The sequence below is a fragment of the Panthera onca genome, chromosome C2 (assembly GCF_046562875.1).
Source record: "Panthera onca isolate mPanOnc1 chromosome C2, mPanOnc1 haplotype 2, whole genome shotgun sequence".
In the NCBI taxonomy this organism is placed as follows: domain Eukaryota; kingdom Metazoa; phylum Chordata; class Mammalia; order Carnivora; family Felidae; genus Panthera; species Panthera onca.
Window position 1 is genome coordinate 108,047,056 of NC_138347.1, and position 24,745 is coordinate 108,071,800.

At 34.8% G+C, this 24,745-nt stretch overlaps 1 protein-coding gene across 14 annotated transcripts in view; it reads right to left on the minus strand.

Annotated features, from left to right (window-relative positions):
- LEKR1 (leucine, glutamate and lysine rich 1) overlaps window positions 1–24,745 on the minus strand; it is a 220,770-nt gene that overhangs the window by 136,826 nt on the left and 59,199 nt on the right. For 12 of the 14 annotated variants that reach the window (XR_014135232.1, XR_014135233.1, XR_014135235.1 and 9 more), the window contains 2 exons: window positions 8,666–8,785; window positions 3,537–3,712 (listed from right to left, as the gene is read on the minus strand). Coding sequence is in view for 10 of the 14 variants with exons in the window: in XM_081790119.1 (XP_081646245.1) it covers window positions 3,537–3,712; window positions 8,666–8,785 (296 nt within the window). In the remaining 4 variants the exon portion in view is untranslated. Of the gene's footprint in view, window positions 1–3,536; window positions 3,713–8,665; window positions 8,786–9,954; window positions 12,195–24,745 lie in introns of those variants that run through there. The other 2 variants (XM_060639060.3, XM_081790116.1) reach the window with 2 other exon arrangements.

Below are 24,745 nucleotides of genomic sequence, written 5' to 3' on the forward strand. Positions count from 1 at the left end.
TTTCATTACTGTTATAATTTGCATTTCCCTAATTGGGTAATGTTGAACAATTTTTCATATGCTTTATTATTCCATCTGCATAACCTCTATGGTGAAATTTTTGCTCACATATTTTGCCCATTTCCTAATTAAACTGTTTATTTAAAATGAAGAGTCTTGAGAGTTTTTCATCTATTCCAGATAAAAGTCCTTTGTGTGGTCCACAAATACTTTCTCCTAAGCTGTAATTTGTCTTTTCATCCTCTTAACAGGGTCTTTCACAGAATAAAAGTTCTTAATTTTGTTGAGGTTCTTATTTATCAAGTTTTCCTTTTATGTATCATGCTTTTAGTTCAAGTCTGAGAATCCTAAGTCCCAAAGATTTTCTAGTTTTCTATTTTCAATTTAGGTCTATGATCCATTATGAATTAATTTTTGCATAAGGTGCAAGGTTTTGGTCAAGGTTCTTTTTATTTATTTTTATGCCTATGGATAACCAGTTACTCCAGTCACTCCATTGCCTCCATTATTATTTTCAGTTTGTTAAAAAACAACAACAATAAAAAGGCTAGCCTATCCTTCTTCCATTGAACTGCTTGCTCACCCTTGTCAAAAATCAGTTCTGCATATTTACATGGGTCTACATTTTTATATATATTTAATATATTAGTTATATATTAATAAATATATTTAAACTATAAGAGCATTAATTTTGCTCCCTTATTTAAGGGTACTAGCCTGACACAATGAACACTTCTTTAGGATATATGTATGGACATATGTTTTCATGGCAGGGAGAGCACATAAATACCAAAGAAGAATTTCAGGGTCATTGGGTAGGTGTATCTTTAGTTTTGTTAAACAACAACAACAACAACTGTCAGATCTTTTTTCAAAGTGGTTGTAGCATTTTATACTCTCACCAATTTGCATAAGAATTCCAGTTGCTTTTCTTCCTAACATTTGCTGTTGTCAATCTTTTTCATTTTAACAAGTATAGTGGGTATGTACTGTTGACATTTGCATTTCCCTTTTGACCAATAATGTTCAGTACTTTTTCATGTCGTGTTGGTCAATTGTATATGTTTCCTTGTAAAGTGTCTGCTCAAATCTTTTAGCCATTGTTGACTGGATTGTTTGTCCTTTCATTACTGACTTGTTGGTGCTCTTTATGTAATCCAGGCAGCAATTCTTTGTTTTTCAAACGTTTTTTTAAAAAATATTTTCTCTGTCTGTGGCTTACCTATTCATTTTCTTAATAGCATCTCTTGATGAACAGAAATTTTTAATTTTGATAGTCTAACACATCAATTTTGGGGTCTTTTTCCATCCAAGAAAACTTCATTTACTACCAATTCATGAAGATATTTTCCTCTATTTCTTCTTTGATAGTTTTAGCTTTTATATTTAGTTCTATGATTTATCTTGAATTAGCTTCATGTACAATGTAATGTAGGACTTAAGGTATATTTTCCCATATGGGTATTCTACTGTTCTAGCACAATTTGTTGAAAGACTTTCTTGTTTCCCATTTGATTGTTTTGGCACATTTGTGAAAAGTGAAATAATCATACAAATAGGGATCATTTACCAGGCTATTGTTCCATGTATCTATTGATGATCCATATGCCATACTACATAATAAATCTTAGAGACAGATGATAGTAATTCTCCATTGTTTGGATACTTTTAAAAGAGTTATTTTTTTAGTTTATTTATTACCTCTGTAGCTTTATCATTTTGTATTTATTTTTTAGTGGTTGCTCTATGAATTATACATCATTTTTACATCCTTTTAGAGTCCTGGGATTCTGTTCATCTTTTTTCAATGTTATTTAGTTTTCTTCTTCAAAATGAATAAAGTTCGCTGATTCTTTTTTCTATAATCACAATATGCTATAGAAGTCCATCCAGTAAATTTTTATTTCAGATACTATATTTTTCTAATCTTGACTATCCAATTTTTAATAGTTTCTTGCTGAGATAGTCTATCTCTTTTCATTCATTACTAGCTTATTTTCTTTTATGTCATTGAACATAGTTAACAGCTAATTTGAAATCCTGGTTAGTTAATTATATCATCTGGATCAACTCAGCATTGGTCTCTGTTGTCTGTTCTCTTGAGTATGATCCATGCTTTCCTGTTTCTTCCCAGTTCAAGGAATTGGGGATTGCATCTTGAACATTGGGGATGTTATGCTAAGGAGACCTTGAATTCTGTTATATTCCTCCAAAGGGTAGTGATTTTTGGTATTGTTTTATTTTAATAAGCAGCTAACTTGTCTGAACTCAAACTGTAAAATATGTCTATCCTTGGGTGACAGCTAAAATATCAGTTATTTTGGCCTTTGGTGGGCTGTTTAAAGTCTTCCCTGTGCACGTGCATTGTAGAAGTAGGACAGAGATTTGGAAAAAGCTTATATGCAAACTCTGAACTCTCCCTTGCTGATTATCTCTTTTCTGGGATATTCTCTTATTTCTCAGAGGCTGCCTTGATCTATGTCCTCCAGTCTTTAAGCCAAAAAGACTACAGATTTCTTCAGAGTTTTAGCTTCCCTGCGTAGAACACACTATACTCTGCCCTCAACCTATTAGCCTTAAACAAACAAAAATAAAAACAAAACCCCAGGGAATTCACCCAGTGCCATTTTCTTCTTTTACTTAAAAAAAAATAGGCTTTAAAAAATATCAGTTTTAGGCTCATAGGAAAATTAAGCAGGAAGTACAGAGATTCCCATATAACTTCTGCCTGCACACATGCATAGCCTCTCCCATCATCAACATCCTACACCAGAGTGAGACATTTCTTAAAATCAATAAACCTACACTCACACATCACAAACACCCCCAAATCCTTAGTTTATATTAGGATTCACTCTTGGTGCTTACATTCTGAGCTTTGACAAATGTATAATGACATGTGTCCACCATTTTAGTATCATACAAAGTATTTTGATTGCCTTAAAAATCCTTTGTGCCCAATCTATTCATCCTTCTCCCCACCCCCTTCGCCCCCCGGCAAACAAAGACTTTTTTTTTACTATATCCATAGTTTTGCCCTTTTCAGAATATCATTTAGTTGGAATCATATAGTATGTAGCCTTTCAGTCTGGCTTCTTTCACTTAGTAATATGCCTTTTTTCAATTTTTGGACATTCTCTCTGCTATGTGCTTGATTTTGGTCACTCTCCAGGTGTTTTTAGGTAGTTACTTTGTCTAGAAATTATCAGTTATCTATGGAAGGCTGATTCAACATGAGATACTCAGTCATTAACAGAAAAAAAAGTTTAAAAAGTCAAATTGGCACACTTAACAGTAATAAACAGACTTCTGGTCACAGCTTTAGATAGATGTGTCATGGTTAATTTCAGATCAGCCTACAATTATTGAATTTCAGGGTTCAAATAGGTCATAATGGCCACCTAGTTTACCAACAAACAATAATTTTAAAAGTTAGTCATACGTCCCATCACATCAAATATCATTATTTCATTACTTATTATGTATGATATACCAAAAGGAAAAAGATGATTACATTCTAAATATACATAACAAACCTGTCAAGGCTGTTTCACTTATGGATTTAATTTGTAGAAAAACTTCTCCTTTCAGTGAAGTCCAGTTTTGAAAATTGTCATATACTTCATTTTTAATACTGGTTAGCTCCCTTTTAGTAAAAGTAAGTAATGAAAGAGTCTTATTCCACAAATATTTGTACTCCACCAATCTTTGACTGTAAAATAGTTTTAAAAATTAGGATTTTAAAAGTAGCAAGCATAATAACAAATATTTCTTTGAAAAAATGGCTTTCTTTGAAAAATGGTTTGAAAATGACCATATAATCTACTGTCTAAATGGAGACCATTTTGAAAGTAAAAGGAGGTGATATCTGTATTTTGCTGAGATGACAGATATAAACTAGGAATATCCCAGGAACACTGAAGTGTATGGTCAGCCCAACTCATTTTCATTATATTATTTTAACTATAAAGAAATAGAGCTAATTTTTTCATACATATTTATTCTACTAACCTTTTAAATTAATTCAAGAGTAAACAGTGGAGAAAATTAGGTCACAGTGACTTAATCATAGACCAAAATGGGAATCTCAGATTCTTAGACAGTATTCTTGCTACATACCATGCTTCTCCAGACAGTGTAAAACCCAAGGTAATAATAAAGAATACCTTTTAAAGTGAATGATGTAGTGCTTTTGCTTCATCAAGTGACACAGTTCAAAGAAATCACACATTTTTTGCAATCTCAGTGATTTATTACTTCAGATGTCCTGCCTATAATTTACCCAATAATTAGACAAGATCTGAAAGTTATCAGCAAAATAAATAAGTAAGTAAGGAAGTAAGTAAGTAATGACTGAAGCCATGCAAGTGTATAATTGGTTAATATATATCTTCCTGAATAGACTAGATCTATGATGCAGAGACTATATCTGTCTTATTCATCACAGTTTCCCAAGCACCTAGCATAGTACCTATCACATAGTATATGCTTAAATACTGACAAATAAATGAATGAGTAAAAATAATAGATCACCCAGTTGGAGGACCGAAGAAGTGAGAAATGCTGGGGATAAAACACTGGATAACATTAACATTTATAGGACTACAGCAGAAAAGAATCCCTCAAAAAAAGACCAGGGAGCCAAAAGAACAATATCAGAAATTCAGGAAATAGGAAATGTAAACAAAAAATAGTGGTCAGTGTTTAAAGCCTCAGTTAAAGGCTGAACAGAGTGCACTGTATCTGGTATTAAGGAGGCCTCTGAAGATCTGAGAGAGAGGCATTAGGCAGGAAAGGACAGAGTAGTAAAGCAGAAGTGATACTAGCAGTCAAGAACCTTGACTTAAATAGCAAGGAGAGGAAGAGGAAAATGCAGAGTAGAATGGTTTGTTGAGAAAGGAGACACCTGAATGTGCACACAGCTGAGCAACAATACGAGCACAGTCAGAGGCTAAAAACACAGACAAGAGATACAGTCAATTTCTTGTGCAAAGTCCTAGAAAGGCCAGATACAGGTCAGAGGCTAAAAGATTAGCCTTTGCCAGGAAAAAGGGTGATGACATTCTATATGGTAACTAATGTCCACCTGAGTGACCAGAAGCCACAGAGGATACCTCAAACAGCATGCAGAGCTAGGAGCTAAGAGAGATGCTAATTTCAAAAAGCAGAGAAAGAGTCCAAATAGATCACTAAATCAAGGGGGCCAAAAGTGAGGATGAGAAGTCTGAATGTGGAACCAGAAACTGGTGGTAAGAAAGGGAGATCAGAGCTATGAACTAAGTCAAGGTCAAGGGGCTAATGGTTTTGGTGTAAGGCAGCTGCCGGGAATAAACCATGTACAAAGGGGTCAGGGTATAGAAGGATATTTAACAGGAAAAAAGACTGGATGTGGATTCACGTGCTTCTTTAGGGAGAAAGGCAAGAAATAGAAAATTCAAGCTTGTTAGCCAAGCCCAGATCCATGCTTTGTGGAGCCTAAATCTTATACTATTAGTGGTGAGTGAGAGGAAGACTTTCTTGGAAAAAAAAGAAAAAGGAACACAAAAATGTCCACAAAATTAGGTTTAAAAGTGTGTGCTTATCTATAGAATGAGAAAAATCATTACAAATGAAAATTGTAAAGTTGATAAATTCCACCAATATCACAAAATATATGAAAATAATGTAACTTGCTAATAGTAACGGCTCTACAATATTTTTTTTGCTTGTAATTTTTGTCCACATGTTCTTCAACCACTTCTGCATATGAGAACCATTTTATAATAATGCATTATGTGGAGAGAATATAAGAATTATATAGCCTTTCATCTAACATGGCCATTAGTTTTTTATTATTGGTAGTTTCAAAATATTCTTTCAGCTTTACGATTCATTATTGATAACACTGTGTAAATATTACACATTGTCCAATTTGGAAACACACTTATCTAGTTTTCTTATATGATTATAAGAATTGGAGCATTTCAGGTTTTCTTGGAAAATGACTAGACTTAAATTGTCTTTGAAATGATGAAACTCATAAAACAGTTTATCTTAAATGTCCTTGAAGTGGTGTGATTTTTATGTTGTATTCAGTGATGTTAGTAGCTTTTGTAAATTGGCAAAACATTTAAATCTTTCTCCAATGTATTTAAATAATTTACTCTATTTCATTGAATGGATTATTTCATAATCCAAGAGCTTTTTTTGAAAATATATCTTTCTCTTAATGAATTCACTTGTAATATAATCTGAAAAAAGAGTTATAATTTTTTATGCTAGAATAGTTTATATTGCTTAAATTGATATTTATTGTTTTTATTCCATTAATTTTTAAAAATTCATACACAACCAAATTTTTAGTTTGCAATCCTTACTTGTATTATTGAAGCATTCTACAATGTTTTCCCAAATGTCAGTTATAATCGTGTATTCCCAACTCAGTTTTCCCTTACTCAGATTCCACAAATGCTTGTGACTACTCCAATGGCATAGCAACATCAGAAGTTTAAGAGAGGGGAAACCAGTGCCTGGGTGGCTCCATGGGTTAAGCATCCAATTTCGGCTCAGGTCATGATCTCATGGTTTATGGGTTTGAGCCCCGCATTGGGCTCTGTGCTGACAGCTCAGAGCCTGGAGCCTGCTTCAGATTCGGTGTCTCCCTCTCTTCCCCTCCCTCACACACACTCTGTCTCTCTGTCTCTCTCTCTCTCTCAAAAATAAACAAACATTAAAGAAAGAGGAAACCAGACTAGAAAAAGAAAGAATATTAATCAGTTACAATTAAACCATCTTACTTCTGCTAGACAATAAATAGTACAAATATGCCTCAGTTTTTTCAATAATTTACAATGCTACAAATCACATGCAAAATGTGAATAGTGAAAATTGACCATATCAATCCATAATATCCTGAAGCAGCATTAATTATTTAAGCTAGTCCTGGTCTACTTTTTAAAAATTTTTTAAATGTTTATTTATTTTTGAGAGAGAGCACGAGCATGAGCACGAGCAGGGAAAGGTCAGAGAGGACCTGAAGCAGGCTCCAGGCTCTGAGCTGTCAGCACAGAGCCTGATGCGGGGCTCAAAATCACAGACCGTGAGATCATGACGTGAGCTGAAGTCAGACACTTAACTTACTGAGCCACCCAGGCACCCCACGGTCTAATGTTTTTTTAAATGTTTATTTATTCTTGAAAGATAGAGACAGAGCACAAGCAGGGGAGGGGCAGAGAGAGAGAGGGAGACACAGAATCCAAAGCAGGCTCCAGGCTCTGAGCTGTCAGCACAGAGCTGGACAAGGGCTCAAATGAACTGACCACAAGATCATGACCTGGGCCCAAGTTGGACACCTAACCGACTGAGCCACCCAGGTGCCCCTAGTCCTGGTCTAACCTTAAAATTTAATCAATCCTACCACTCATGATGGCATTAATGGATGAAACAAATGGGACTTCCTTAGCAGACCTGAGCCAAAGCTATTGGAAAAGCCAAGCTTGAACACCAGTGGGGATGATCAAAGTGGAGAACTGAAATCACCTGCTGGTTCAATACCAGATTTCTAGGAAAGGGCAAGGATTTCTGATGATAAAAACTATCATCTGTTTTATGAGTAGACTCCTTCATTCATTCAAAAGTTATTTATTGAGCATCAGTTATGTGCAAGGCATTTATGAAAGGTACTTGGCCAACAGGTGATCACCAGCTAGTATATTAAAAACTTGTTAGCCTAGGAAATTTCTTTTAAGTTTATTTATTTCTTTCTGAGAGAGCAGAGAGAGGGAAGTGCAGAGAGAGAAGGAGAGAGAGAATCCCAAGCAGACTCCGCACTGTCAGCACAGAGCCCAATGTGGAGCTCGATCTCATGAATCATGAGATCATGACCTGAGCCAAAATCAAGAGTTGGACACTTATGTGACTGAACCACCCAGGCACCCCACCCAGGCAATATTTTTAACAGAACAATGTTTCTGGCAACAACTAGTAGATTGGAAAAAAAGGAAAAGAAAAAGAAAAGAAAAGAAAGAAACCTAACATTCAAAATATTCATCCAACATATTTTTTTAAGTCACCCAGAATCCGTGTCTATTTGTAATGCTCATTTAACTTATTTCCCTTTTCTAGCAGCTAAATTACTCAGTTTTGAAAAGAATCATTTTTTTCTGGTATTCTCAGTAATTCAATTCCAATTTTATTTAAAAAAAATGAACTTCCTTGTTGCTGTAGAACACTGGGGTTTTTACCTTCAGGTATGATAAACCCTCCAAAGATGATATAAAAGCAGAATTAACACCATTTTTGTTGGAGATTTCTAAATTTAGAAGGTCTATTACTATCATTTAGAAATGTACCTATTCTATGACTTTTTGTATCACTGGACTATCTGGCAGGGAATTAAATACACCAAGAAATACTCATCAAGAGAAAAATGAATTAGCTAATATTCTTTCATTCTAAATGTTACTGCAAAATAAAAGCAAGGTGTTTGCCTGATTTAAATGTTATTGGTAAAACTATTCAGTTGAAATAATGATTTAAAAAGAAAATAAGTAAAGTTGTTTTCATTGTTTCAACCACACTGAATATAGAAACTATATTACTAAAATGTGTTTGAATGTTTATAAAGTTAGTTTTAAATGTACTTTTTCAATCTTCATGATTTTCGATTCTTTAAAGATAATCTTACCTGAATGCTTGTGATTGTCTCTGTTTAATATTTAATTCATGTTGCAAATGACTCAATTCTTTCTGTACTCTCTGAAATTCATTTTGTTGACTTTTTAACTGCATACTTACATCCCAAATTCTAAAAATATAAACAAAAAACATCCATTACAAGTTTAAATAATCCTTCATGAGAGCTTTATTAAATTAAAATTTAAATACACTTTTAATAAAAATAAATTCTAAAAAACTATGCATCTTTATATATGCTAAATGAATGTACAGAAAAAGTATGGAGAGACACAAATCAAACACCATTAACACTGGGAAGGAGAGTGGAACCAATTGGCAGGGGAAAGGCAAGGAAGGGCACTGAAGGGAGGCAAAACTTTTTCTCTGTATCTTTTGTATTGTTCAAATTTTTACAACAAACATTTTTTTACTTGAATTACTAATTAAAATATAACTTAAAAACATCAATTTAGCTTTTATTAAAGTAATATGTATATATAATTTCAAATGTCAAATATTACTAAAAGAGTTGTAAGAAAAAAAACAGAAATCATTTTCTTTTACCTCAATTCCCACTGCCCAAAACAACTTTCAACGTTTTTCCTGATTCCTCTAGTATTTACTTCTATATTACCAAATAACATGCTTATATTATTATTCCTTAATATTTCAGTATAGATATTACCTAGTAAATTACAAATTACAGTTAAGATCTGATTCTGCTACATATAACTGAGACCTGAATATGATAGCTTAAATATACAAGAGTATATTATATCGCATAAAACAAATGTATTATTAGCCAATCTAATGCTGATGTAATAGCTTTATAGAGTCATCAGGTCCCCAGGATACTTCCAACTCTCTGGTCTACTATCTTTGGTATATGTCTTTTATTTTCATTGACCATGATAATGGCAGAAACTGCAACAATTCTTTTCCCATTCCAGACTAGCAACAAGAGGAGAATAATGGCTCACTCTGTCTCTTATAAGGAAACTTCCTAGAAGTACCACTAACTACTTCTGCTGAACTTAGACACATGGCTGTACCTACTGTAAGTAAAGCTGGGAAACGTAGTCTTTTAATTGGAAAGATTAGCTCCCAGGTATATCCACAGTTCTATTACTAACAAAGAAGGAAGAATGGTGTTATAGTAGGTAGCTAGCAGTTTCTATCACAATCCTAGTAAGAACTGACCCTCCTCCACATACCTATACTCTTAAACGTACAAACACACCACCCTCCCCATCTTACCCTCCCAGTTTAGTTACATCAGTCTTTTTATTCAGTATTTACATTATTCTTCACTAGTGAGCTATCTGTTATGTTATGATCACATTTCTTTTCTTGTACAACTTTTTGGTGTCCCTGGATTGAAAACCCATCTCCTTTTCTTCTTAGTTTTCTGTATAACTATCTTTGATACATCTTCCAAATCTGACAGAGGTCTAATTCTGCTTTCTCAGTATCTTCAGACACAGCGGAAAACTCTTCCATATCATTTCTTTTCCAGGAAACATCCTTCCCAGAGCTCTCTATTCCCATGCTCCTGTCTGGGTATTCTCCAGTTTCACTAAACAACTGTCACCCTGTGACTTGCCTTTCTTACCATTTCAGGAACTGTCCTTAGCTCTCTTTCATGTCTGTACCCTGTACCCTGGCTCTAAAGTCTTCCTCCTTCTTGGTGTTCTCCTTTTGGTGGAATAAATCCTCCAGGAGTTTGTTTTTTGTTTTTGTTTGTTTTTTGTTTTTTGTTTTGTACGTGAGAGGTAATTTTAAGAACTTGAATATGTGAAAATGTATTATATCTCAGACTGGACAGTTTAGCTAAATATAGAATCATAGATGAGAAAAAATATTCTTCATCTGAAAATTAGGGCACTTTTCCTCTGTTTCCTAACATATGGTGCTGTTTCTGAAAAGTCCAATGCCGGTCTAATTTCTACTTCTTTGCATGATACATGGTAGGTTCTCCTCACTCTGCCCCTGCCCTGGTTCAGAAGCTTTAAGATTTTTCTCTTTTCACTTAGTATTCTTAAATTTCATCACAATATATTATTGTATCAGTCTTTTGTCATTCTCTTTGCTGGGCACATGATGTTTTGAAAACTGGTGTTCTCTAGTTCCAGAAATTTTACCCTAAGGAAAATGATTCTTTCCCCTTCATTTTCTATGGTTTTTTTTTCTTTTCTTTTCTGGAACATCTTTCTGTTTAGATGTGGGACCTTCTGAAGAGATTTTCTAATTTTCTTAAATTTTTTGCCATCTTACTACTTTGGACATTTTGTTTATCTTCCATCCTGTCTACAAAGTTTTTAATTTCTGTTAAATTTTAATTACCAAGAATTCTTTCTTATTCTTCAAAAGTCTACAAGAATTCTTTCTTGTTCTTATTTCATGATTACAATTTCTTTTCTTATTTTTTGAAGGTATCAATTACTGTGTGTTTTACCGTTTATTTTTTATTTTTTTAATTTATTATTTTTGAGAAAGAGAGAGAGTGTGAGCAGGCGAGGGGAAGAGGGAGAGAGGGAGACACAGAATCTGAAACAGGCTCCAGGCTCTGAGCTGTCAGCACAGAGCCCAATGCAGGGCTTGAACTCACAAACTGTGAGATCATGACCTGAGCTGAAGTCGGATGATTAACCAACTAAGCCACCCAAGGACCCCAATTATGGTGTATTTTAAAGTTTTCTTCAGCTTACTTCATAGCTTCTGTTCCTCTGGCTTTTTAAATTTTTTCTTTGTTTTGCTTCCCTTCTTTCACATTTGAAGCCTTCCTTACAAGTCTGGAGATCCTTTGTTATCTATTCATATTTACAAATGAGGACAATTGGTCCCATTTCTATAAGTTACTAATGATGGAGAAAAGAGGGAGTGGCTTTTCTAGATAAAAGAGAAGTAACAAAAGTGACAATTAAATGTGACATGTAGACCTTGTGTAGAACCAGATTCAAACAAACTACAATTTTTTTTAATATTGAGGAAATTTGATTACGAACTGGGAATTAGAAAATACTGAGGAACTATTGCTAATTTGGGAATAATAATACTGTTGTTGTATAAGAAAATGGCATATCACACTGAAGTAAATGGAGGTGAAACTAGCATGCAGTCTTGGACTTTCCTTAAATTGCTTCAACAACAAAAACAATGGGACAGATGAAACACATAAGACAAAATTGTGGTAATTTCTGAATCTGTGTTAATGTATATTATACTATTTTCACCTAGAAAAAAAAAAAAAACTAACAAACGAGGCAGTGAAATTCTGCCTTAAGGTTCTGTGGTGTGTGCAGGAATTATTAAATGATGGCCTTCAACTGTGCGGAGATCACATGGGGAATTAGCTATTTTGCTAGTACCTATGCCATCTGCCAGAGTCAGGGCAAGGTAATTAAAAGCCTTTGAGGAGACAGAGTGGGAGAGAGGTTCTGAAAGCCTAAATGCACTTCTAAAATATTTTTCATAAATTCTCCTATTTTCAGCCTCACTTTGTACCCTGACAAGTATTTCTCTTGGCATACTGAGAGAAAGAAATTAGCCAAGTGTTTTCAGGAGTCACATCTAAAAAAAGTAAATAAATAAATAACAATTAAAGAAATGTAGAAAATAAAAGGTTAGAAAAATATATACCAGATGCTTTAAAAATGACAAAAGATATATATTAATATTAATAACTACTAATAAAGGGAACAACCTTAAGTTTTGATAAAAGTCTAATCCACCAAGAAAAATAATAATCATGAACTTTTACATACCCAAAATATAAAGAAATATTTGTTAAAAATCAAATGAGAATAAATTACTAATCATAATGGGAGGTAGGAAAACATTTCTCACAGGAATGGAATGGTCACAATGGCATGAAAAATAGTAAAGATATTGAGCATATGAATAACATAATTAATAAACTTGATGCACGGATATAATTAGAGGATATATCTAATAATCATTCTTCCAAATATGTGGTATAATCACAAAAACTGACCACGTAATCAGTCACGATTGAAATTTTAATATATTCTTTTTTTCATTTTTATTTATTTATTTATTTTAATTTACATCCCTCCCTCCCTTCCTTCCTTCCTTTTCTTTTCTTTTTAAAAAAAATTACATCCAAGGTAGTTAGCATATAGGGCAATCATGATTTCAGGAGTAGAATCCAATGATTCATCCCCTACATATAACACCCAGTGCTCATCCCAACAAGTGTCTTCTTTAATGCCCCTTGCCCATTTAGCCATCCCCCAACCAAAACCCCTCCAGCAACCCTTAGTTTGTCCTCTATATTTAAGAGTCTCTTATGTTTTGTCCTCCTCCCTGTTTTTATATTATTTTTGCTTCTCTTCCCTTATGTTCATCTGTTTTATATCTTAAATTCCACATATGCGTGAAGTCATATGGTATTTGCCTTTTTCTGACTTAGCATAATACACTCTAGTGCCATCCACATTGTTGCCAATGGCAAGATTTCATTCTTTTTGATTGCCAAGTACTCCACTGGATATGTATGTATGTGTATGTATGTATGTGTGTGTGTGTATGTATATATATATGTATATATCTTTAACCATTCATATATATATACATATATATATACATACATATATATATATATATATACACATTCCATCTTTAACCATTCATCTGTCGATGGACATCTGGGCTCTTTCCATACTTAGGCTATTGTTGATAACACTGCTATAAACATTGGGGTGCATGTGCCTTTTCCAATCAGCACTTTTGTATCCTTTGGATAAATATCTAGTAGTGCAATTGCTGGGTCATAGGGTAGTTCTATTTTTAATTTTTTGAGGAACCTCCATACTGTTTCCCAGAGTGGCTTCACCAGTTTGCATTCTCACCAGGAGTGCAAAAGAGTTTCCCTTTCTCTGCATCCTTGCCAACATCTGTTATTGCCTGGGTGGTTAATTTTAGCCATTCTGACTGGTGTGAGGTGGTATCTCATTGTGGTTTTGATTTCTACTTCCCTGATGACAAGTGATGTTGAGCATTTTTTCATGTGGTCCCAATAGTTCATTTTTGCTTTTGTTTCCCTTGGCCCTGGAGACGTGTTGAGTAAGAAGTTGCTGTGGCTGAAGTCAAAGAGGTTTTTGCCTGCTTTCTCCTGTAAGATTTTGATGGCTTCCTGTCTTACGTTTAGGTCTTTCATCTATTTTGAGTTTATTTTTTTGTATGGTGTAAGCAACTGGTCCAGGTTCATGTCATTGTCCAGTTTTCCCAACACCATTTGCTGAAGAGATTGTCTTTATTCCATTGGATATTCTTTCCTGCTTTGTCAAAGATTAGTTGGCCATACATTTATGGGTCCATTTCTAGGTTTCCTATTCTGTTCCATTGATCTAAGTGTCTGTTTTTGTGCCAGTACCATACTGTCTTGATGATTACAGCTTTGTAATACAGCTTGAAATCCAGGATTGTGATGCCTTTGGTTTTCTTTTTCACCATTGCTTTGGTTATTCATGGTCTTTTCTGGTTCCATACAAATTTGAGGATTGCTTGTTCTAGCTCTGTGAAGAATACTGGTGATATTTTGATAGGGATAGCAAAATTTTAATATGTTCTTAAAAAGAAAATCATATACCCACATTCATTGTCTACAGTAAAATTACACAAAACATTTACAACAAAAAGTCCACTAAAAATCTACATATATGGAAACTTAAACACACATCTAATGAACTTTGAGTCAAAAAGGAAGTAAAAATAAAAATTATCAACTATTGGGGTGCCTGGGTGGCTCAGTTGGTTAAGCGGCCGACTTCGGCTCAGGTCATGATCTCGCGGTCCGTGAGTTCGAGCCCCACATCGGGCTCTGTGCTGACAGCTCAGAGCCTGGAGCCTATTTCGGATTCTGTGTCTCCCTCTCTCTGACCCTCCCCTGTTCATGCTTTGTCTCTCCCTGTCTCAAAAATAAATAAAACGTTAAAAAAAATTTTTTTTTAAATTATCAACTATTTAGAAACAAATGATAATGCATTTATTAAAAAAATAACAATGAATGGGTATTCTGAATGTCATGATCTAAGAGAAAGTATAAATGACAAAAAAAATTTATTCTCAGAAATAAGGGTACCCCAATAGCAATGAGCATACCCAATTCTTACATCTTGGTTTCTAAATACTATTTTCCAACAAAATAAACCAAAGCATCTTAGAGAACTGGTTGATTCCAGGGGTGAGGCAGGTAAAATCTAAGGTGAGCCTAGAATATTTTGTGGTGCCTGAAAGTAAGGAAGAGCTCAAGGAAGATAGGACACGTTGAAAGGGCACAGGTGCCACCTGACAACTCCTAATAACCAAAACTGGAACCGCTGATAAACAAAAAGAATAACTATAGTATTTGAGTATAACCCACAAAATAAAAATGAATGATTAATACTGATACTAATAAGTAACTGAATAAATAAATGGAAGAGAAGGAACAGTCCTTCCCTCACAAAGAAATTCCAATTAATAAATGTAGAAGAAATAAGAAAAGTATTTACAACAAAATATGTATAATTGCAAAGGGAAAAATAGTAATTTTACAATGGAGGGACCTGGCAAACCCCACCTTAGCCAAGTGATCAAGGTAAACATCATCTGTAAGAAGACATATTAACATCATGATACACTAATAAGGACATATCACTTCTGTGGTATTCTTGCGAAAAAAGAATAATCTCATCATAATTATGAGTAAACATCAGACAGACCCAAATTAAGGGATATTCTACAAATAACTGAACACTACTCTTGAAAAGCCTTGGGTCATGAAAGGCTAAGATTAAGGAACTGTCACAGACCAAAGAAGACTAGGACAGTATAAGCTCTAAATGCAATGTGTGATTCAAGATTGAAGCCTGAACTGGAAAAGAAGATGCTAGTGGAAAAATTGATACAATACCAATGTTAATTTCTTAGTTTTTTGGTTTTTTTAACTGTCCATAGTTATGTAAGGTGTTAACATCAGGAGAAGCTAGGCATATGGAAACTGTACTATTTTTTATTTTTTGCAACTTTCTGTAAGTCTAAAATTATTTCAAAATAAAAAGTTCTTAAAAATCACTTGTACATATACAATGAGTAATTTGTACATGTCAAATATATCTGTAGTATAAATTATGTAAAAAGGTGGGTGCTTTTTAGGGGCACCAGGGCGTCTCAATCAGTTAAGTGTCTTACTTCAGTTCTGTGCTGACAGCTCAGAGCCTGGAGCCTGCCTCGGATTCTGTGACTGCCTTCCTCTCTGCCCCTTCCCCACACATGTGCTGTCTGTCTGTCTGTCTGTCTCTCTCTCTCTCTCTCTCTCTCTCTCAAAAATAAACATTAAAAAAAAGGTGGGTGCATCTTAAATTTTGGAGGTTATAAAATATTTTTAATAGTAAAAATAAAAGGAAAAAAACCTTCATGGTCAATAGTACAGGAACTTTAAACAACCTATATTCCTATGCAATACTATACAAAAAATAAAAAAAGAATGAAATATATCTCTATGTCCTGGCATAGAAAGAATACCAAGACCAATTATCGAGAAAAAAGAAAAGCTGTAATTTACAGATGAGTAAAAGTTTTCAAACATGCCTAGTAGGAATGCAAATTAACACAACTACTTTGAATAAATAATTGGATCTATAAACCAGGCCATATGTATAAGGCCAAGACCCAGAACTTCCACACCTAGTACATATCCAACAGAAATGTGCTCATATTTTCACCAAAGACATGCACATGGATGCTCATGGCACCGCTGATTATAATAGCCCTGAACTGAAAACAGCCCAAATGCCCATCCATAGCAGAGTAGATAAATCCACTGTGGCATATTCAGACCATGGAAAACTGAAGAGCAACAGGAATGAACAAAAAGCTGCCACCCAAAACAACATAGACGCATCTCACAAACATCAGGAAACCAGACAAGAGAATATACAGTATATGATTCCATTTACATAAAGTTCAAAAAAAGGCAACATGAATCTATGGTGTTATAAGCCAAGATAGTAAGTAAATTCCTCTGGATGGGTGATAATAAAAGAGGTAAAGAGAGCTTCTGGAAGGATGTTGTACTCTGTTTCATGATCTGGGTGCTGATTACATGGGAAATTCACTGTGTGAAATTTAATTTAGCTGTACATATTTATGCATTCTTCTCTATTTTATACTTCAATAAAAATTTATAAAAATAAAATTAAAATTAAACACCTAGACAGCTTATTACTTGTATGTAAGCATATAGAGATTGATAAATGTGGAAAAATCCAGAAATATTAGAAGAAAATTTAAGCTACACTTAAAGAAAAGTTAAGTTTATACTGCTGGATTAAAAGGCTTTTTTATTAAACATTCCTTAATTATAGCCCACTCCAACTATTAAGATTTACCCAGAAAAGAATTCGAAACTTGTATTTTTACAAATTATTTTCCTTTTCATAATTAAAAAAAATACACATGAAAACACTTTCCAACTTTAATTCTTTTAATATACTCCCCAGCTGAATGTTACATATAAATAGCATCTCAAGCCCTTTAATACTCCTTGAGAAGTTAGGCCACATTATTTCAATCTGTTCTGGCTGTGTAAGTTGACTTCACTTCTTTCAAATCAAACTGATAAGGTTATAAATGTCATGCCTGGAAAGGCACTAATGTTCACTTTTACATATTTTATCAACTTTATGAAATAAACAATTCACATAATATTGCAATAAAGTATGTACTGTGCAAGTACATATTTTTCTCTGGTGGTCATAATTCTGCATTAAAGTTGAATACTATGTTGATATGAGGACATGTTGTTGTCTAGCGAGAGGGTGTTCCTGAAAATAGGGACTAACAGCATGTTCTAGTGGAGAGAGTCCTGTGCTGGAAGTTAGATGATTTGTATTATAAACCTCTTGCCAACGCACCCATGAGAACAACACATTTATTACTCTTACATACTTCCCAGCTTTTCTCTTAGCTAACTTGATTAAAATGAATCGTGTGAGAATCACAGAGTTGTAAAACAAAGTTGGGAAAGGTATTATAGTCTCTTAATTATTTTCATTCGGATCATCTACTAATATTACTCATAATGAAAATATTCTTAAATTGAAAATACTTTAAAAACACCCCTTTAGCTTCCCTCCAGTCTATAATCAAACACTTCAGAAAACACAATAAGGAAGCTAATCATATCCCTAGGGATTCTACCACCTGTAACCTATATTCTTTTATGTCCAGCTCCTGGCTCTAAAGATTCCTTTATTTTTAGTATTTCCTTCAAACTGGTTTTACAGCAATCTAAGATGATAGATGGAAGTTCAGGGTCCACAGAAATTAGGTGGCAGATTTTCAGGACTGTGGCCTATCATGGCAGGCAAAGGCATCCAATTATCAAGGGGTAAATTAGGACTGCAACAAAGAAATCAATCAAAACAAGTTAGTACTTCAAGAATTCTTGGGAAACAGATTTCAGAAATTAACATGCAGCTAACTGCCAATCACAAAATGTGGCTTCTCTGGAATTAACCACTGCCTAAATGCATCCAGAAAATTAAATTACCTTTCAAGAAAGTAGGGAGTGTGAGGTGGGAAGGCCAAGTGTATAGGTAGATAAATCATTCAGGACTCAATAAAACCAGAAAGAATTCTTATTTTGCAGAGAAAAGTCATAAACACTTTGTGAAACTCTGGAGATAGAAACCAAACTTCTTTACCTATTATCAGGAGTATGGCAACTTCAAAAATGTCAACTGGAGAATGCCCAGGACCAGAAATGTCACTAACATACAATTGCACAGAATAATAGCAATATTTATAACAAAATTATTTGTGAATGCAACAATTTCCTTTTGAGTGATATCCTATTGCTTTTATTTATAAAAATCATTATGATACTTATTTATGTCTTCCTACAAAAGTTCTAGCTTAGTTATTAAAACATATCCTTTTCTGAGGTAGTTAATTTTATCCCAGTCATTATTGTATACAGCATCAATGTACTTTCAGTGTATTGGTAACAAATGTACTCCTTAATAGTTTGACTCCTTCTAAACAGTGATTGCCCTATTGACGGAAGGTTCTAACATGTAGAGGTCTCAAAAGTCGAACAATGGTAAGCCATTGTCTTGACTTTGATACCACACATTCATATTCATTCCCTCGCCTCTTCTCTCTCCTCTCTCCCCTGTCTCTCCCCACTCTTTCCCAACAATATGAGAATGGTACTTTCCATTGGACTGAATCAACACTGCTTTTTAAATGAACTTCATTTAATTGGTCTGATTTGAGCTTTATTCAGTCCCTGATTTTTCCCTGGGTCTCTTTAATTTTTTTAATGGATAAGTACCTAGAACATATAATCTCCCAAAACTGAAGCAGGAAGAAATAGAAAATTTGAACAGACTGAACACCAGCAGTGAAATTGAATCAGTAATCAAAAAATTCCCCTGGTTTCTTTAATGTAGAGAATCTACTAAATAGATCTTCCTTTGACTAAATATGATACTCTTAAGCTTTACTAGTACAGAAACAGAAGTTAAAAATCTTAACCTTGACTTAATAAATAACCAAACACATAATTCTGTATTGTAGGTTTGATGTATATTTTCACAAAATGGAGGTGAAAGTTTTGCTGTATTTTCCTTGAAGGCAAGGGGATAGATGGAAGATAATTTGGAGAAAAATGGAAATTTCCATTGTTTTAAAGTGCTCTTAGGGGCACCTGGGTGGCTCAGTCGGCTGGGCGTCCGACTTCGACTCAGGTCATGATCTCCCAGTTCGTGGGTTCGAGCCCCACGTCGGGCTCTGGGCTAACATCTGTGAGCCTGGAGCCTGCTTCAAATTCTATGTCTCCCTCTCTCTCTGCTCCTCCCCTGCTCATGCTCAGTCTCTCTCTCCTTCAAAAATAAATAAAAGCATTTAAAAAATTTAAAAAATAAATAAATAAAAATAAAGTGCTCTTAATAAAATCACATTGTTATAAAAAAAACTGTTTTAAATATTGCTACCATCATTCTAAGTTACCTTTTTAATTTTGTTAAGTTATTTATTTATTTATTTTGAGAGAGACACAGAGAATGTAAGCAAGGGAGGGACAAAGAGAGAGGGAGAGAGAGAATTCCCCAGCAGGCTCTGCACCTTCAGCAGAGTCCAACACTTGAACTCAAAAAACCATGAGACCATGACCTGAGCCAAAATCAGGAGTTTGACGCTTAACCGACTGAGCCACCCAGGTGCCCCAAAGTACACTTAACAATTACATTATTTATTCTTTAGTGCAAGAATTTACGATTCTTACTTCCCTAATTGTTCTGTCCCAGTTTTGGTAACATAGAAGGCATTGGTGAATATTCTTTTGATTAACTCTAAAGAATGGAAAGCATATAAAATCCCTGGATATTCTTTTTCATGTAATGGTTAGCTACTGTTTTGTCCACCCAGTACGATTCCCTTTATGTGAAATCATCAACTCTTTATGCAAAGAATTATTTTTTCCACCCGAACCTTAAAGATCCAGCCATTCATATGACTACTGCCACAGAAGTTTCCATGTTCTAGGACTCAAACTCCACTGGCTCAGTGGATGAAACACCTGCCCCAAACTAGGTCAACCAGAGCTCTTCTCTAGGACTTTTTTTCCCCTTGCAACAAGAGAAAAGAGCAGGCAGTTCTTCTCAGGTGGCAGTAGATCTAGGAACTAAAACTTAGGCATTGTAGGCAACTGCTTTTCCTTCGAAAAGGAGAAAGTAAATCTGCAGCTTAAGAGAATAAAGCCAGTATGCAACGAAAAGCGAAGATGAAAGACAAAAAGAAAATCTTAGGGTTGGTCATGTCCTTGGTTCAGGTTATTCCTGAGGGCTAGCTCCCATGGTTCAATTTTTTCTTTGAAATCTGCGATCCATTAATTTTTTTAAATTTTGTGTCCAAGCTAGTTCAGGCTAGATTTTAGTCACTTACAATTAAGAGTTTTAACTAACAGTGTATGACCCAGGATCCATCATACAGCAAACTTAAAATTAACCTCTAAGGTTAGTTTGAAGATAGAATGCTTTCTAATAATCCTTAAAAAATGGAAAACATTTAGTGAAATAAGCTCATGACAATAAATAGGCAATTCGGAGAAAAGCAATATTCTGAGTAAAATTTTTATGAATATAAGCTAGATATCGTTCAATAGGTTAATAGGGAACATGATCTGCATTCTAAAGACTGCACTGTTGTTAGTGAAAAGCTGATCTCTGTGAAAGTGCTAGCACCTTAAGTAAAGGGACAAAAGCCATTGTTCTCCAAATGTGAGAACACTAGCTATCCCGTGTAAGGGGCTCCCTGCTCAGCTGACCTTGGGTCTGTGTTTTTACTCTTGGTGGTTACGACATGTATAATAATTTCTAGAAACCCAATTTCAGTACAGTCTTACATATTGTTCAGGAACTCCTCAGTGATATTTTGGATATACGCTTGCCCTTTTAGCTAAACTACATGTATTTGTATTCCTTTTACCCTGTAGTAGTAAAATAGCTATATAGGATTATTCTTTTAAAAAAAACTTTCATTAACATTCTTATAGAAAAAGTAACTTATTTTGATTGTGAAACAGCTTCTAATCTCTTTTTCTCATTAAAAATACTTTTTAAAATGTGATTTTTGAGGCTCTTAGGGTAATAAAATGAACATGTGAAAATTTTTTTAACGTTTATTTATTTTTGAGAAAGAGGGCAGGAGGAGGGGCAGAGAGAGAGAGGGAGACACAGAAGCAGGCTCCAGGCTCTGAGCTGTCAGCACTGAGTCGACATGGGGCTCGAACTCACAGACCACTCACAGAGTACAAGATCATGACCTGAGCTGAAGTTGGACGCTTAACCGACTGAGCCACCCAGGTGCCCCTAAAATGAATACATTTTAAAAGAAGAGACTGGAGGGTGCCTGAGTAGTGCAGTTGGTTAAACGTCCAACTCTTGACCTCGGCTCAGGTCATGATCTCACTGTTAATGAGTTTAAGTCCTGAGTCGGGTGCTGTGCTGATGCTGCAGAGCCTGCTCAGGATTCTCCCTCCTTCTCTCTAATCCTCCCCTGCTTGTGCTCTCTCTCTTTTTCTCTCTCAAAATAAATAAATAAACTTAAAAAAAAATTTTTTAAAAAGAAGAGACTGACACCAAAAAGTAAATATCAGTTATCTCAGAAAGTGACATTAAAGGCAATCTTTTTCATCAAACTTTCTACTTTTCAAATATTCCATAATGTGCACAGTAAAAGTAAGAGACTTAATTTCTGTGAAAAAAAATAGATAATAGCAAATAATTTATAAATTAATGTTTGAAGCAATAAAAAATTAGTGCATCTGAAACCCAATATGATAGCCCATTTACTAATGCACCCCAAAATGTCATTAGATTAGTTGTTTTAAACACTAATTTATACATCTGTTCTTTAAAAAGGTTCAAGAGAGCTATACGTGAGCTTCTAGAAATAATGCATAGAATTGTAAGATATTCAAAGAATCATTAAAATTTGAGGCTTCCTTTCCTCCCATTTTTAGGTTTGAAGCAAAAGTAAATCTGGTTCAATCAAAGGAAAAGAGTATATGTGACAGCTTCAGGTCACTATTTTTTAATATTGTGATAAAACTGTAATTACACTAGAGAGGAAAAACAAAAATAGAAACCACTCACTCAAAAATATGTATGACATGCCCACTATGTACATGGTACCACACCCAGCACCATTAAAGATTAGGAAATAAAGGAATAGTATCTGTCTTCTGGTGACTCTGAGTTAGATGTGGGAGAGAATAAAAGTGAAGAGCTACATTACAGTGTGATGCAGATGGTTAAAGGAAGAAGGCAGTGAGAGAAGGCAGAGAGGAAAGTAACCAGCTTCTCTTTGTGTGTCCTTGAAAATATGAAGATTAGAGAATGCTCTGACTGATCAGGAGTACTGTTGAAAACTGGCAAGGAGGAAGAGAAGAATAAAAGAGGGAAGAGGCTGCCCAGATGTAATGGAGGGAAGAAAAGAAAATTTATTAGGAAGTCCTTTTCAAAATATTTAGGGGCGCCTGGGTGGCTCAGTCGCTTGTGTCCAACTTCAGTTCAGGTCATGATGTTGTAGTTCATGAAGCCCTGCGTCAGGCTATGTGCTGACAGCCTGGAGCCTGCTTGGGATTCTCTCTCTTTTCCTCTCTCTCTTCCCTCCTCGACTCTCTCTCTCTCCCTCTCTTTCAAAATAAATAAATAAACAAAAAAGTTTAATAATTACAGAAAAAGCTATGAGTTATTATGGCTACTTCCAAATGAAAGACCATTCAAAGAGTTTCATTAATACTGTAGTGACATTTAAAAATGCTCAAAGAGGGGCGCCTGGGTGGCTCAGTCGGTTAAGCATCCAACTTCAGCTCAGGTCATGATCTCACTGTCCGTGGGTTCGAGCCCCGCGTCGGGCTCTGTGCTGACTGCTCAGAGCCTGAAGCCTGTTTCGGATTCTGTGTCTCCCTCTCTCTCTCTGACCCTCCCCCGTTCATGCTCTGTCTCTCTCTGTCTCAAAAATAAATAAATGTTAAAAAAAATTTTTTAAAAATAAAAATGCCCAAAGAATCTTTCTGACAAGATATTACATACACTTCATTTTACTATTCAAAGAGAATAAGAAAAAGAAATGTAGTAATATTTGTTCAAAATTCAACTTATTGCCTGCCATATTCTGAGGAAATAAAGCTATGAAATTTTCTCCAACTACAAATTGTTAAAACACATAAAAATATTAAAGCCAAATATTCTTACAGTTAAGAAACCTATTTTATTTTTGGACATTTTTTCTGCTATTGGTGTTTTACTAAATATTGTCTAACGCAAATCCTATATGCTTACACTGAAAGTTTCTAATTGCAATGCCTTAGGAAAGGTAATGTGACTTTTGTAAATCATCAAATAATGGCACTGTGCTCTCAAATTAATTTAAAGCAGATGTTTATAGGGGTCACAGAAAACACCTCTGTTAGAGGGTGACATAAGAATCATGATACTATTTCTTGGTAGGGGTTCAGTGATAAGCAGGACCCAGAGCCGAGCTGGTATGATGACTCACTCAGGTTCCTCTGTGTGCAGTCTTACTTTTGTCCAGTTTTGAAGCTGCAAATCAGTCCGTGAACACTCTTTATTTGACTTGACTTTTCATGAGTACCACCATTTAAAATTTCAGGGATTTTACATAAAGATCCAGATTACCTACTTTTCTTTAAAAATCAAGTAATTCAGAAACAACAGGCCCACATCCCCCCCCACCAAAACAATCTCCTGTACCTGCTGTCTCCTTTAATGAGCATGCATCCTCTGGCTTCCTGTAGTTCACACCTAGCCTGTTTCACTAGCTGAAACAAACTCACAATCAGTGAGTTTTGGATACCTGCTTTGCCCCATAGCCATTTAAGTTTGCCATTCTAAATTCTAATTCCAGAGATTCACTAGATGGATTTTAGACATTTTTATAAGCCATTTAAAGCCCATCCAAATGAGCTTTGGCTACCTCAAATATTTTTTCTCTGAAAATTACATAAGTTGGTTGCCTACCATTTACTTGGGGAATTCTATAAATTAAATGAATTCCATTTTTATTTGCATAATAAAAAAATAGAGAGAGAGAGACAGAGGCAGAGACAGAGAAACAGAAAAAGAAAGAGAATGGCAAAACCGTAGAGAAAAATCAGAATTTATACTGACAGCTACCAAGATACTAAGACTTGAAGGCAAGGAGAAATCATGACTGTCCGCTCCAAAGTTGCAGTGGGATCCTTAAAGATTGACTGATACCTACCCTACCGACAGCAACTTGTCTCTCACAAAACTGGCAAGAAGAAACCTTTTCTATCTCATTTCCCATTAAACAACAACAAACAAACAACAAACAACAACAGCAAAAGACAACAGCAGCAATAAATGACCCAGCACCAACCATGCAAAAGGTCCAATGCAACATAAGTTACAGGTGTTTTCTCATTTAAACCTTTTGGGGAATCCTAGCTCCAGTTTCTCAATTTCCTTTTGGTCCCAGTTAAGGGATTTTTGCCTGATTTTTAACAGTTTCTTTTTCATATCAAATGTTTTAT